This window comes from Ictalurus furcatus, chromosome 12 (assembly GCF_023375685.1).
Source record: "Ictalurus furcatus strain D&B chromosome 12, Billie_1.0, whole genome shotgun sequence".
NCBI lineage: Eukaryota > Metazoa > Chordata > Actinopteri > Siluriformes > Ictaluridae > Ictalurus > Ictalurus furcatus.
In genome coordinates this window covers 28749038-28764923 of record NC_071266.1, presented here as the reverse complement: position 1 = coordinate 28764923, position 15886 = coordinate 28749038, and the positions used below count along the sequence as shown (strand labels likewise).

General features: G+C 40.1%; 3 protein-coding genes across 3 annotated transcripts in view; 1 reads left to right on the top strand and 2 right to left on the bottom strand.

Annotated features, from left to right (window-relative positions):
* Positions 1 to 1378, bottom strand: part of mief1 (mitochondrial elongation factor 1) — a 3795-nt gene extending 2417 nt beyond the window's left edge. Inside the window, exons 1-4 of the mRNA XM_053637775.1 lie at positions 1232 to 1378; positions 633 to 813; positions 255 to 523; positions 1 to 175 (exon numbers count right to left, since the gene is read on the bottom strand). The exon at positions 1 to 175 is cut by the window's left edge and continues 2417 nt beyond it. Coding sequence (XP_053493750.1) covers positions 1 to 175; positions 255 to 523; positions 633 to 813; positions 1232 to 1378 — 772 coding nt within the window. The remainder of the gene's footprint in view (positions 176 to 254; positions 524 to 632; positions 814 to 1231) is intronic.
* A 276-nt stretch (positions 1379 to 1654) lies between these two features.
* On the bottom strand, positions 1655 to 3703 carry LOC128615628 (MIEF1 upstream open reading frame protein-like). The gene is made up of 2 exons (XM_053637855.1): positions 3606 to 3703; positions 1655 to 1905 (listed from the first exon to the last, which is right to left on the bottom strand). The coding sequence occupies exon 2, from the start codon at positions 1865 to 1867 to the stop codon at positions 1655 to 1657; it is 213 nt and encodes a 70-aa protein (XP_053493830.1). The 5' UTR covers positions 1868 to 1905; positions 3606 to 3703.
* Positions 3704 to 8902: 5199 nt separating this feature from the next.
* On the top strand, positions 8903 to 14894 carry si:ch211-256m1.8 (uncharacterized). Its single transcript, XM_053638866.1, has 2 exons — positions 8903 to 9025; positions 10265 to 14894. Exons 1-2 carry the CDS (start codon positions 8903 to 8905, stop codon positions 14126 to 14128), a joined length of 3987 nt encoding a protein of 1328 aa, XP_053494841.1. The 3' UTR covers positions 14129 to 14894.
* Positions 14895 to 15886: the final 992 nt, after the last annotated feature.

The following is a 15886-nucleotide window of genomic DNA, read 5'->3' as shown; positions in this document are numbered from 1 at the left end:
CAATCAGGCAGCGGTCCCAATAGCTACAGGCGCGAGGGAAGTACTCCAGGTTCTCACGACGCACGAGCCAGAACCCGGGAACGTTCATGATGGTCTCCTCACCGGGAATAAAGGACCACAGACTCTTCTCCAGGATCAGAGGAACCATCAGCTGAGCGTGATCCGCCGACACCACCTACACAGAGAGATTATTATCTGGCATCATCATCATCATCATCATCAGTATTATTATTATTATTATTTTGATCGCTGACCTGCAGGTCATGGTAGAGGCTGCCGCTGAGGTACATGTCTCGGAGTGGCATGTCTGGCACTTTGGTGTGGATGAAGGCTCGGAGCTCTGCACAGATGTCGAGGGCAGCATGTCGAGCTGCCTGCTGCTCCTCGGGCGAGATGTTCACACGCTCGTGATAAAACGCCCACAGGTGCTCCTGCAGAGACAGACGCATCCGCCCCCGCTGCAGCGCCGCTTTACTACTGCTCCTGCTGCTGCTGGGACGTCCTGCTGTCCTCTGTGGAAAATCTGAACACACATACACACACGCACGTGCTGGTTAAATTACCACCCGATGAAAACAGGTAGAAGCACACTAACATTGTGAGGGCGGTGCAAATAATAAAGACCACTTTACCAGTCTGAAACGAGCTGGAGGACGTGGGGAGCGTCTGCAGTGACCGGCTGACGTTATGCTTCATGTCGTGGTTCAGCGTCCGTGGCGATGACCCCAGCCAACTCGGCTCCTCCCAGCTCCTCTTTCCTGAATGGTTGGTTTTGGTGGGGCTGGAGGGAGCGCTGAGGGATCGGTCGTACATCTGAGACACAACAACACACAAGAAGAGTGAGCATAGAGGAGTTCAGAGAGAGAAAGACCAGCAGAACATCTTTACACCTTACTGGAAATCTGAAAACCATATACAGGTGTAAAAAAAAAAAGAAAAAAAAAAAAGAAGGCGTAAACAGCTCCAGGATCCTATGGACCAGATATCCTATAGAACTTATGGATCAGATATCCTATAGAACCTATGGATCAGGTGTCCTATTGAACTTATGGAACTATCATGTCTACGGAACATGTAATGTGTAGAACATATAGAAAGCATTAGATCAGGTAATCTCTGAACATTAGAAAAAGGAAAGCTACAGAGCTTAAAGAGTGAGTAATCTATGGACCATATTACACACACACCCCCATATACCCTATCACCCCCCCCCCACCACACACACACTTACTCTCTTGACAGCGAGTGTAGCGATGCCAAGCATGGCGGCTCCGCCGACCCCCAGCACCAGCTTGGCGTTGGACAGCACAAAGTCGATGGCTGAGCTAAGGCCGTTGTCATCTTTCTTACCTTTCCGATCTCCGTTCACTCCGGCCATCCTTCACCAGAGAGAGAGAGAGAGAGAGAGAGAGACTCTAACTCACCACTAACACCAGTACTCAGCTTAGATTCATGTGCTTTTACATAAATAACGTCATCTGATCCTCATCAGGACGTAAATCATTTAGCAGAAACTCAGACAGAATGCAGAAAACGTGAAGGCAAACGTTAGTGCACCCAGTTAGATTAAAGACCCTAAATCCAATTTACCCAGCAGGATACACAGTACTTACACTCCTCTAAAACTTGTGTGACATTTACCTGCTGCTCGGGTCTAGATGAGTCCTCCCAGACGGCTGTTGAGGAAGAACTGTCCCCTCTTCAGTGCCTCCTCTTTCTCTCGAGGCTCGCTGAGCGACTGGCAGCGTCTGAACTCGCGGGCGATGGTGCGTCTGTAGTAGTTGCGGTCGGTGTACTGCAGGTGGCGCCCTGCGCGGAGCAGCGCTCGGTACAGCTCCAGCACCGCACCGCGGGACCAGCCGCCCATCAGGGAGAGCTCTCAGAGTCTCTCACTCACACAAACACCTACAGGACATGGAAAAAAGACCAAAAATGTGATCCTCTAATCCACACCCACTACAATATTATTAAACTGGATTTGATAAACAGGAAGTGTAATGTCTACTTTATGGAAAGACTCGCAGGTACTCGCATCAATCATATTTCATGATTTGTGAATAAATTTATGATAAATGATCTATAAATACTCTTGCTTTATATTTAAAAATATCAAAATGGTTTTGTCCATTCATCTCCACTGCATGATCTGCTACATAACAAATCTAAAGAAGACTTGAAGCTCCGCCCCCTTCACAATCACTCCATGTCATAGATCAGGAACAACAACAACAAAAAAAATTTCTTCTTCTTGGTCAGTTTGAGTGTCATTAAAATATAAACACGTCCGTTTCCTTTATAAATCACACTAACCTGAGGGGAAACTCATTAAAACATGTCGTACTTTTAAAACCGATTTCCTTAAAATCCATATTTACAACCAAACATTTCACTTTCTAGCGCATACATTATCATTTCACACATTTATTCCTATCCCTAATTAGACGTGTATGGCAGATCAGATCACACAGTGAAAAAGTTAGTCATAATTATTTACTGTTATAATAACAGTGAAAGAGGGGATGTTCTGGTTTTATTTACATACATGAATGCAATTATTTTTAAAAAGCGCCTATAAATAGGTGTAGGAATATCAGCAGTGTTAAAGCACACTGCGAAGTTTAACGGTAGTTTTGTGAAGATGAGATCTAGTTTGTCAGCGATGTGAGGACTTTATCAGTCTGTCGGCGAGTCTCGTCTCCTTCAGCACAGCGTTAAACCACCACCGTGTGTGTGTTTTTTTTTTATTTTTTATAAATTAATAAAACAGCATCATAATTGAGCAGCCTGTTGAATCCTGGACTCTGATTGGTCAGAAGGTGTTGATTTAGGGACGGAGTCTCCAGTGAAAGCCGGTGAGGGAGCGACTGTTTATAGCTGCTAGAATGTAACTTTCACAGCGTTTTATGTAGAGATAAAGCATGAGGAGTTCTTCACTATAAATAAAAATGGTAATTGTTGGGAAATTGCTACAGTATGAGAGGAATAAAACACGGGGACATGCTGTTACAGGAAAACAATCAACTTTGGGGGGTAACAGTAACTCGGCTTCATCACACCACCTCGTCACTCAGTATTTTACTCCAACACACACACAGTTTATTCATGACGTCATACTTCTACCTCATGTGACTACATCATTCCTTAAACAGAGTGCATGTACAGGGAGTGAAGAAGAATTTGGGATTATGTTGCGGCGAGAAAATCATTTACTTGTGTAAGAAACAAACAAACAAACAAACGAATGTGATTTATTCACACAATCAGCAGTTAAATCATTATAAATCGACTTCAAATCAATGTTTAAACTCACCGACCCTGTTCACAGCAGGACTAATCAGCATGTAACCGTGTTTTTAAACTTCCATTTAATCATTAGCTAATCATAATCTGTAAAAAATATTAATAATAAATAAATAAAACACACACACATCAAATATTTAAATCGGAACCGTTACAGCTAGGTGGCTAACTCGCTAGCTAACACCTCACTCGGTGACCTTTCATAACTAAACAACACCGGAAATAGAATTATTAAACTAAAATATATATATATGTCCAGACCACAGAAACAATCACATTTTAATAACTTTAACAGAAATACCTACGTTAAGGAAGTTTATAAAAAGGTTTCGTCCTTTATTCCAAGGCAGAGCTGCAAACAGCCCTCGGTTCCGGCACCGGAAGACCAACACCACGTGACCACCCGCTTTTTCCCTCCCCCGCAACAGACAAAATTATTCCGGAGGTCAAAAATTTAAAAAGAAAATATTTATTTAAAAGAAAAAACGAATTACCCATATTACAATCAAATTAAACATGTTTAAAAGCTAAATATCAATAATACAATGTATTTTCTTTGTATTACAATAGCAGCTAATATGCAAATGAGTCAGTGTGACACCTGCCATTTATTTGCATGTGATTTTCATATCAAACGGCAATTTATTTATTTATTATTATTATTATTATTTACATATTAGTCCTTTAAAAACGGTGTCCTTTTAATCAAATTATGACAGTTTCATAGATAAGATGACACTTATAAGTATACTATGATATTAGCTTATATAATGACACTTACAAAATATTATTAATAAAATCCTGAATGCCACAGATCTGATATACATGCTTCAATACGTTATCAGATTAAGGTTAACAGTTTTTATAAGCTAGAAAAATCAGAACTGAGTCACCAGTGTATGTTTATGATCTCTTTTCTACACTCTCTAGATCCTTTAAGGCTTTACCCCGGATATTTTAAATCCAGCACTGCAACTGCATACAATAACACTGACACTTTACTAAGAGAAAGTTGTGTTGAGTTCTCAGGTGTGAGATCACATGTGGACAGTGAGAGTCACATGGTTTTTTTTTTCCAGATCCTTAACAAATAAACCTCCAGCATCTGACAGGTTTTGTGTGTAGAAGTGAAATTGACTGAAAATCTGATCACAGAGATGACCAAGATGATAAAAGTGCCTGTCACATTAAACTATTAGGCTAAAACGAGATAATATGGCAAATTTACTAGTGTATGAATAACAAGACTTTAAAGTATCACAGTGCATTTATTATCAGCTCCAGTACTGAAGTATTTCAAATTATAGTTCATAACTATTAAGTTTATAAATAGTATACTTTGAAGATTAAAAGTGAATATTTAATTCCCTGTACCATCAGGAAATAAGCTTAAAATATACTTTTTTTCTAACTCTAACCCTTTAAATTATACTTCAGCATGCTGTAAGGAAATACACTTAATGTGGTGAAATAAAATCACTGAACTGCACCTCTTTTATGTACTAAAACATAATTTAAACTATAAATAATTTAAACTTTTTAGATAACACACTTTATTTCCTTATTTGTCGAATTAAAATCTATTTTTAAGTATGCTTCAATAAGTTAAAAAAAATTATTTATCATATAAAATGTAAACAGTGCGTAGCAATGCTGTTTAAAAATGACTAATTTAAAACTACCTGAGTGCAACTCGAGTTGTGTTAAAAATAAAAACACTAAGAGGCGCTACTAAAGGCATTTCAGATATATTTAAACACAGCTCAATTACAGTTTAAATAAACTTATGTTGTCACAAGTTGTTCCAAAATAGCATGCTTAGTATTGTTAAAGTGTAATCCACAAATATGTACTGTTCATATTACTCATATATATTTTTTAATGGACTATGAGATTGTACCACTAGACCACATGGTTATGAATTAAATTATCTCTGTATATACTTCAGCTTTCATTTTTACTAACGGAGACACTAAAGTAAAACAAAACACTGTATTCACGGTGTATAGGACTGTGCAAAAGTCTTAAACACGCGTAAAGGAATGCAGCAAGACGTTCAAAAATAATGAAATTAAACATTTCTACATAAAAATATTTCTATAAGGAGCAGTAAACCGTAATAAACTAAATAAAGTCAATATCTGCTGTGAAAACCCTTTGCTTAACAACAACAACAACAACAGCAACAATAGCAACAAAAGCCCTGAGCTGTCTCAGGTGTATACACTGTGTGCAGTTTTATAAGGAAATGAGTTAATCATGTTGGAGAATCTGCTGGAGTTCTTCTGGAGACTCTGACTCGGACAGCTCAAACCCAACAGACTTCATTATGTTTCTGTCTGAAAAGTGTATTATTATTTAAAATGTGCTTTCTTTACTAACATACACACATTTTTTGTGACATTTTTTTTTTTTTGTTGGAAAAATAATATTCGGAAATCTAAAACAACTCAACAATACAGAAGTCCCAAACATATAAGACAAGATGTGCATAAAGATCTTATGTGCCGTTTGTCAAAACTTTTGCACAGTACTGTATATGTGTTTCTGATATTTAGCAGCTCCTCATTTTGCTACATTGCTGATTTAGACTGTAAAGAATGGTGAGGTGAACACATGGGGCAGGGATAAACTCCGCCTGTACAAGGAGGTAGGAAATTAAATTCTGTAATTAAAGTCACACTGTCTGTGTTACAGCCTTCGTCCTGTTTGTCTTCTGCAACAAATCTTGTGTTTGCTTCAGTACACGGCTTGAATCTGACATTCTGCTCTGAGGTGAGTGAAAATTTATATATATGTTCTATAATAAGTATAGAAGTGCATCAAGATCCAAATGTATAAATCTGGAGAAAATTCACCTTAAGATCATCCTGTGAAATTTGGTTTAAAATGAATACTTATCCCACAGTGCTGTTGAGTTCTGGATTCTGATTGGTCAGAGAGTATTGAATTATTTCTTTATAGTAACAGCTCTTTCACAGACACACACTTTATTTATGTTAAATCAATGACAAAATCTTGTAAATCTCTAATTGATTCCTAAGTGTGGATTGCGTAGCTGTGTAATGGATTTTTGTTCTCTACTGTGTCTAAGAAATTGTTTAGGTGTTGCTAAGAATACAATATAATTAATGCTAATTATCACTGTTGTACATTAAGAAGCATCTTTACAAGAGCTATATCATACTCAGACAAAATGATATTAAAGTACTGGGGTCGTGTTTCAATGACACGCAAACATTGTGCCAGGTTAATTATGTTGGAAACAAAAGTTTCTCTCGGGCACTGAGAAAAATGTCCCCTTAAAGCCTCTGTGTTGCACTGGAATTTCAGTGAAAGACGTCGCTGGTTTGAGAAAATGAGATAATGAATTTATTGAATTTTGGTCTAAACAACGAGGTGCTGCAGATCATGTGAACTGTGAAGAGATCATTCTAAAGTGATTTATATTTATGAGTCACATGTTCCTCACTGTGCTTACCGAAACATACTCATATTCGCAATCAGGCAAAAAAAATATGGGCAAAATAAGTAGGAGAAAATACAAATTAAATACATGAAAGAGAATGAATAAGATTACTGAGGAGAGTTTCACTTAAAAACTATGAAGATGGCTTTATGAACAGTTTTGCACTCAAGTCTCCATCAGTGAACTGTGGAGAAGTTCAACAAAACAGACTTCATGTAGAAACTGTAATGAATTTCCTGGTTACACAACGGTACTATTTGAGGATGTAGTATTAGCACATTTATAGGAGGGGTGTATTTATTTATAATCGCACTATCTGGTGTCACCCTGATGAGGACGGGTTCCTTGTTGAATTTGAGTCCTCTCAAGGTTTCTTCCTCATATCGTCTCAGGGAGTTTTTCCTCACCACCGTTGCCTCTGGCTGCTCATTAGAGATAAATTCATACACTTAAAATCTATATCCTGAATTTATATATTTCTGTAAAGCTGCTTTGTGACAATGTCCACTGTTAAAAGTGCTTATATACTGTAAATAAAATGTAATTGAATTGAATGAATAGATTGAATAAAATAAGGACAAATAAAGGGACAAAATAATGGATAAATAATCATAAAGGAAAATGTCAGATGAGCAGCAGGGCAGAACAAACCTAAACATCTCAGGAAAAATAAGCAGAAGTAAATATTCAGTGATGGGGAATTCAGATGGAAATGAAATAGCAACATTTAATTGTTTCCTTTTTTAAAAAAAATGTAAAAATCACAGAGATGCAAAACTTCTGCACTCAACTGTTATACATGCTCATGAACTAATTTCTAGATGTCTTATTAGTTGATAATTTACATGTATAACCTGGTTTAGGAAGTGATCAAAGAAATACGGTCCTTGGTTCTCTTGTCCTCAGGATGGCGCTACTCGATTATCCTGTTCCCGACTTAGACATCACCTTGAACGAAGCGAGCCGGGTGCTTCAGCTCATCCTGAGTCCAGAGGAGTATGTCCACTATAAAAGTGCTCTTTCCCAGCAAACAGAGGCCCTCAAGGACGTACAGAAGCAGCTGAAATCCACTCTCTCCGGCCACGAGAACTGGGTGACTGATCAATTCAAACAGCGTCTCCTGTCCTGTTTCGACTCCCTGCCGACCTCCACAGCGATTCCCTCAGTGCTGCCTCCATCCAAAACCCAGGGAGAGTGTGCACAGCTTGAGAGGGCTACCACTCTGCTGTGGGCTGTAGCCAAGCTGTACAGTGAGCCCTGGCTTGTCGAGGGTGATGTACCTACAGAGCGCACGCAACAGTCAGAGGTGTTTGCTGCCAGTCGTTTACCAGGTAAACATCAGGATCACATCAAGGTAAGGATGTGCCGAGTAATATGCATCCCATCCGAACTGACATGTTGGTAAAGACTGTATTTGTTGCACATGTTGGAAAAGAGGTTTTTGTGATCAGTATAAAGACACTACCTATTGTCTCCCATCAAAACCATTTAAGATGCAGACTAATAAAATATAGACAAAGTTTAAAAGGACATGTCAGAAAAGCAATGCTTACGGGGTCTTAGGTAAGTTACTGAGGTTCTTGCACAGGTACAGTCTACAGACATGTTATGGTGGTTATTTGACCTACACGGCCACACCCCTTACAACAAGCGCATAAAATAAAAATAAAAACAATCAGTGTGTATTAAAATGAGATGTGTAGTATGTGAAGACATATTCATCTCTTTGATTTATCAGATCAGAAGTACTCTGACATTATTTAGCAGACATATACACAGAACGCTAATCCCGTCTGAATAGTACATTTGAATATACTTTCATAACAACAGTTCAAATATTCCTAATTTTATTCTCAGGTGTATCCAGGAAGCCTCCATGCCATTGTGATCTGCCAAGGAGGTGTATTTCCAATTCAGATTATAAAGAGTTGTAGTGAAGCAGGCAAGATCTCACCTGTGCCTCTTCCTAACCTCTACACCCAGCTAGAACATGTTATGCATCTTCCAACTGCATCGGCTATTCATGATCCTTCCACAATCTGCGGTTTATCTGCCCTTAATCGTCGAGCATGGTATGCCGTTAGGGAGGAGATCCTGAAAGCTGGTGGTGAAGCAGCAGAATCACTTGGAGTGATGGAGAGTGCCATTCTAGCTCTGTCACTGGAAGACTGCTCTGCACCAGTGGATCTTGCAGATATCCTCAACGTGGTCCGTTTAGGAGGAGGGAACAGCAGGTGTCTGAGGTACTATGACAAGGTATGTGGAAAATAAATGTGGATGCTTTTGAAACTATTCTTTTTGCATAACCAGGAAGTGAGTGTGGTGTGGCCTGAGATAGATAGCTTCTTAATTTTCTAAAGCTGGTCTTAAGACTGTGTGATTTCAGTGCTATTGTAAGATTATTACTCTTTATACTAGATGTGATCTCATTAAAATCCTGGAATTATATGATGTCGATACTTTAATGATAGACCTTTCTTGTGCAGAAAATGGGTTTGCATAAAAACAAACAAATGTTGTCTATGACAGCAACATATGATCAAAAATCATACAGTTTAAACCTGGCTTTAAATCTCTCCATTTTGGCACATGGCACAGGACACTTTCCTCATCTCATCTTTAACATCAAATATGACTAAAAATATGTAGATACCTGACCAGCACATCCATATACTTTCCCAAATTGTTGCCACAAAGGTGGAAGCATACAATTTTTAGAATGTCTTTGTGTGCTGTAGCATTACAATTTCCCTTCACCGGAACTAAACCTGATCCAGCATGACAATGTCCCTGTGTGGTCCATATTGAGGTCCATAAAAACATGGTTTGCCAAGTTGGAGTAGAAGAACCTGAGTGCCCTGCACAGATCCCTTAATGTAGTAATGTAAGTGTTATTGGGAGTATGACCAGTAGACGCATTCTCTGGTAAAGCAGGTTATGTTAACGCTGAGCATTAGTACAGAAGGGAAGTGTTGAGTTGCTTTATGCTTATGTTCAGTTAAGCCGGCCGTTACTATTGTATTCTGGTACTTCGCGTCTGTGAATAAGAGTTAATATTAATCCAACTCCTCAATCTCAGTATATTACACTTAACACCTTTAATTACCTTTGAACTAAATTGGGAACCAGGCTGTAAAACAACTGTGAACCAGGCCTGCTCTCCCGCACAGCAGTTCCTGACCTCACTAATGTTCTTTTGGCTGAATGGGCACAAATCCTGATAGCCATGTTCCAAAATCTGGTGGAAAGCCTTCCCAGAAGAGTGGAGGCTATTATTGTGGTAAAGAGGATGAACTCAATATTAAATCCCATGGTTTTGAAATGGGATGTACAACAAACACACAGGGTGTGATGGCCAAGTTTCCACATACTTTTGACCATACAGTGTATTTCAGTGTAGCAAGGAAATATTTTTTCATTCCAAACCACCTTTGCTTCATTAAAAGGTACATGCGAGTTGAAATTGATATGCAATTATTGACATTTTCTCTACAGGTGGTAAACATGGTGGTGTTCAAAGATGGTGTAACTGGCATGCTGTTTGAACACAGTGCCCTGGATGGCATGGTGGCTGGTCTCATGGTTGGACGTGTATGGAACGTTTCAGAGTCCCTAACTATAGAACATATAGATGGATCAGATCATACCATTTCCCACCCAAAATCTCTTCAGTTCCCACTAGGAGGTATTAAACTGCTGGCTCAACCTCTTTACCCACTTTCAGAAGCAAGTAACCCCATCGTTACCTTTGAAGTTTCAGCTTACCCAGATGTTTTCACCACTCTAAGGGGTCACAGAGGTTTATATGATGCATGGATCAATTTTGCACTGCAGCTCTCTCTAAGGCAAACTCTCGGAGAATCAGCCGATAGATACATCATGGTGACCCCTACTCATATGCGACACTACAAACATGGTCGCTGTGATCCCACATATTCAGTCACAATGCTGTCTCGTCAGCTAGTTACAGCCCTGGTGTCCTGCATAGGGCCAGATGATGTCCCTCACCATACCAAGGAGCTCTTTCAACAGTTCCACTTAGCATTCATGGAGCACAAAAAACATATCAAAGACACTAAAAGTGGCAGTGGTGTAGGGCCTCATTTAGCTGTATTGCGCAATGGTATGAGCCAAGACAACCCACTTAAGAAATTTCTAGATCTTTTTGGATGCCCCTCCATCTACCTGACTGGATCAGATCTGATGGAAGGTGTTGAATGTGCTGTTGGCAATGTCTATGCAACTGACCAGCTAGCTGTTACCTACCTCGGCAAGAAGGACAAGGTCCGTCTTGTGCTGAATGCAAAGGGAACATTTGCCGGCATCTTAGGAAAACTCAAACAGTGTCTCGAACTAAACATAAAGTTGGTGATGCTTCTGTCAATAAAGTATGCAATTGCCGGACAGATGGGAGCCATTGAATGCCTTCTGGGAACAGACGAAGAATCAAATGGCATTGAAGCAAATGATTCCACAAATGAATGTAATAAGGTGGAGGAAAAACAATCCCTAGGTTCTACTCTCACAGGAAAGCCAGATTTCACCCTGGTGATTCATGGTGGAGCAGGAGAGGAAATGACGTTGAGCAGTAAGGTGGTTGGGGTTATCGAATTTGCCCTTCACACAGCAGTTACACTGGGAGCGAGAGTACTAAGCCATGGAGGCAGTAGTTTGGATGCAGTGCAGCGAAGTGTCGCTGCTTTAGAAGACTGTTTCTTATTTAATGCAGGTAAGGGCTCTGTGTACAACCAAAATGCCCAGCATGAGATGGAGGCTACTATTGTGGATGGACACAAAAAGAAGTCTGGATCAGTGGCTTGCTTGTACAATGTAAAGAACCCAGTGAAAGCAGCCCGTCATGTCATGGAAAAGAGCAACCATGCATTACTAACAGGTGATGGCGCTCAGGAGTTTTTGAGTGGTCTCTCAGAAAAAGAAAAGCCAATGAAAACAGACTACTTTCACACTGATTTAAGATATAAGGAACTCGCAATGAAACTAAGTGGAAATACAAACAACCATCCTCAAACTGTAGGTGCAGTTGCTCTGGATTGTTGGGGCAAGCTAGCAGCAGCCACATCCACAGGGGGGTTAGTAGGCAAGTGGAAAGGTAGAGTTGGAGACACAGCGATTGTCGGGGCTGGAATATATGCTGATGATAAACTAGCTGTGACATGCTCTGGTGATGGCGATGCATTCTTACGTCATACAGTTGCTCATAAAGTAGCTAGTCTCTACAACCTCAAAGGATACAATTTAAGGCAAGCCTGCCGAGAAGTGATTTACGAGGTTCTGGATGCAAAATGTGCCGGAATCATTGCTGTTGATCACCAAGGTGAAGCTGTAGTTGAAACAAATGCTGGAGTAATGTTTGTTGCATCAATGAACAGTGGTGTTGTTCGAGCTGAAGTCTTCAGACCGATGATGAAATTTGCAAATGTGATTTGGGAAACTGATGAACTAGTAGCTTATTTGTATTCTGAACCATGGACCCCAGGAACAACCATTCTCACTCGAAAGGCCTTAAATGGACCAAACAGTATTTTTCACTTAACTGTGCCTGACTATGTGGCAATGTTATTAAGTGCACAAACAGTTGCTAACTTGCTTTGTGAGAAACTAGGAGTGTACCGCTGTGCCCTTGTGCTTAGACCCCAACCAGACAAGCCTGCTCTTATCAAAATCCTACCACTTTATGGCCTAGACCCAAACTGGAAAGCTTATCTTACCAGGGAAGAGGAATTCCACATTCATGACCCTGGCTACTGCAGTTCAAAGAGTGGCCCACGTTGTGAGGATGCATTCCTTGACCAAGTACAGGCAAAGATCAGGGCTCAGCTCCCAACACCCAATGCTCCATCTTACTATGATTACCATGGAGATCCATCGGACAGTGGACTTTTTTCACGCATCGTGAGAGGGGAGGAGAAACATTGGCGTGTCTGGGAAGACAATCAACATGTAGCCTTTCTTACTCCATTCCCTAATACACCTGGCTTTACTGTTCTGGTGCCAAGGCGACCACTATCAAGTGACATCTTCCGTCTAGACAAGAATGACTACACAGCCCTCATCTTGGCCACACGGAAAGTAGCTCAACTTCTGGAAGAGGGAATGGGTGCAAGAGGTGTGGCCCTCATATTTGAGGGTTTGGAAATCAACTATGCCCATGCCAAGTTAATTCCAATTGTCACAAAGCCAGGTGAAATGCCTCCCGCTGTGCTTGCTCAGTTCTGCCCAATCTATCCTGGATATGTCACATCTGTTGATGGTCCTCCAGCAAGTGCAGATGCTCTTAATGAGATCCACGCAAAAATCACAAAGACAACTCCACCTCGCACTTGGGAAAAACCTCAAAGTCACTCCATATTAGCCATCAAGAGCCAATGGTACCGCAATCTCTTTCAGATCCAAAATACTCTATTCCACAGCACGGTCGATTACTTCAGAAACAAATGCAAGTACTCCTATGCTCTGACACCAATCACAACTGACACCATTTCTTCACCAATGGGCTTAGGATCTGACTCAGAGCCTGTTTTTGTAAATATGCTAGGTCAAGATGTGTACTTGGCTGACTCCATGCAATTTGTGCTTGAATACTTCTTACGATTTCAGGAGGGACTTCCAGGGGCATACTATGTCTCCCCCAGCTTTCGAGGAGAGGACCCTGATGCTACTCATCTGAATCAGTTCTACCATGTTGAATGTGAGCTGCTTGGTGACATGGATGCTGGCATTAGCATAGCAGAAGGCTATGTGGTCCACTTGACTCAGGCGATGTTAAAAAATCACTCAAAGATCATCCTAAGTACAGCAGGAATGCTGTCTCATGCACAGGATCTGATGAAGAGGATGGAGAAACCACTCCCAAGAGTGACTCTGGAGCAAGCCATTCCAATGATGCCATCCTCTGACTGTATTGAATGGGTACAAGAGGGGCAGCCTCAGTTTGGTAGAAAGCTTACTCGCAAAGGAGAATCAGTCTTGATTGAAAAGTATGGTGGAGCTGTGTGGTTGACAGAAATGGATCACCTCAGTGTGCCCTTCTACCAAGCTTATGTTGAAGGTTCTAGTGAAACCAAAGCAAAAGCCGCTGATTTGCTCTTGGGGTTGGGGGAGACAGTAGGGCTTGGGGAACGACACTCCACCCCTGAGATGGTACAAGAAGCCCTACGACACCATGCTGTGCCAGAGGAATCATACAAATGGTACATCAACATGAGGAAAGTCATGCCTTTGTCTACAAGTGGCTGGGGAATGGGTACAGAAAGATACCTGTGTTGGCTGCTACAGCACAACGATGTTAGAGACATGCAGATCATCCCCAGAATGAAAGCCAAAAAATACATGCCTTAAACAAAAGTATATTATTGAATAAACTGTAAAGACTGCATTTTAAAATCCAGTATTGAGTATTTGAAGTTATAAAGAAATCTACTCTTTGAACAATTACACAATTCCCATTGGATTTTAGTTATTATGAAAGGCAGTGACATTACATTTTATTAACTTAATTTACTTAACTTGATCCAGTACCATAACACAGTAAGATTCCACATACTAAAATAAGTTGATTTTTTTAAACAACCACATATATAAAATTGGAGATTTAACTTTTGCAATGTCTTGTATGTTTTCAATTATAGTGCAGCGATGCTCTCGATAAAATAACTGTTAGCTTTCTATAAACATATGTATCTCAGCTTGTACACCTAATCATTAAGTAAATCTAGGGCAAGTCAACATGGGTTATGTATGCAGCCTGCAACTTCATTAGATAATTTCATTCCTTGGCAACTTTATTTTTTTTTCTTAATTATGAAAAATATGAATAAAACCCTTATGTTAACCATAAACGTATCTCTGTTTTCTGTGAGCTGTTTCATCTGAAATGTAAAATTGAGTTGGGATAATCAAATTGTTGGTGCCAAGTCATCCATCATCCCGACCCTGCATAGGGTCACGGGGAGCCTGGAACCTGTCTCAGGGGACTCGGGAGACAAGGCAGGGAACACCCTGGACGGGGTGCCAACCCACTGCTGGGCACAGTCTCACACACACAGTTACACACAAGAGACAATTTGGAAATGCTAGTCAGCCTACAGCGCATGTCCTTGGACTGGGGGAGGAAACCGTTGTACCCTGAGGAAACCCCGAAGCATGGGGAGAACATGCAAATTCTGTGCACACAGGGTGGAGGAGGGTTCAGTTTCCATAAGATCCCAGTCCTGATGCACGTCTCTACCACAATTTACTAATGGCAAGAATATAAAAAGCAAAATCTCTAGTGACCCCATTTAAAACATCAAAACACCAGCATATCACTCTTCATAAATTACTCAGGTTTAAACATAAATATAACACACATATTATAATAAAAGGGTCAAGAGGGTTTAATCACATTCTCATGACTGGAACACACAGATAAAAAAAAAAATGGCTCCTCAACCTCGTGACAATTTGACAGTTTAAATTCAATATATCTACAGTTCACATCAGGCTGGAAATGAAAGTTTGACATGTTTTAAATGTCAGAGTGAGAGTACAGAGACCTGATGTTGTTTCATTCCAAGAGAAATCGAATTATGAGTTGCATGGATGTGGATGGAACGTTCACTTTATATCAAATCAGCTCTATGCTTGAACGCAAATCAATCCATTCCTAAAAACTAGGGGTGTAACGATGCACTGAGATGCAAAAATGTGATGTGCATCATTGAAATGTGCGATTCACATCGTGGGATTCAGCATTCTATTAATTGTACATCTAACGTAGTCACACTGTTGGAACACCAGAAGAACTCAGGCATTTTGGTTGACTTTGGAGCTCTATTTTCAGTTAAAACAATGCCTAAGTCTCTGCTACAGAGCTCATTATGTTTCAGTCGATCATCGTTTTGCATGGTTTATGATTCATGAATAAAAAATTTGTCTTTTCAGTCATCATTTATCTTCATTCAAACTTTGTTCCAGATATTCTGAGAATTGATTTGAATCGAATTGTGATGAGTGATCCATTATATCCCAAATAAAAACAAATGGACACCCTGTTAAAACATCAAAAAATGTTTGTTTATTTTATTTGTAACTTCCTGTTTTGAAGGAAAATAATAA

What these genes read in the sequence shown, in the direction of transcription:
- LOC128615628 (XM_053637855.1), bottom strand. Translation starts at nt 1,867, where the DNA reads ATGGGCGGCTGGTCCCGCGGTGCGGTGCTGGAGCTGTACCGAGCGCTG.
- si:ch211-256m1.8 (XM_053638866.1), top strand. Translation starts at nt 8,903, where the DNA reads ATGGAGAGTGCCATTCTAGCTCTGTCACTGGAAGACTGCTCTGCACCA. An exon ending in GTCTGAGGTACTATGACAAG is followed by an intron (nt 9,026 to 10,264) that starts GTATGTGGAAAA and finishes TTTTCTCTACAG; the next exon opens with GTGGTAAACATGGTGGTGTT.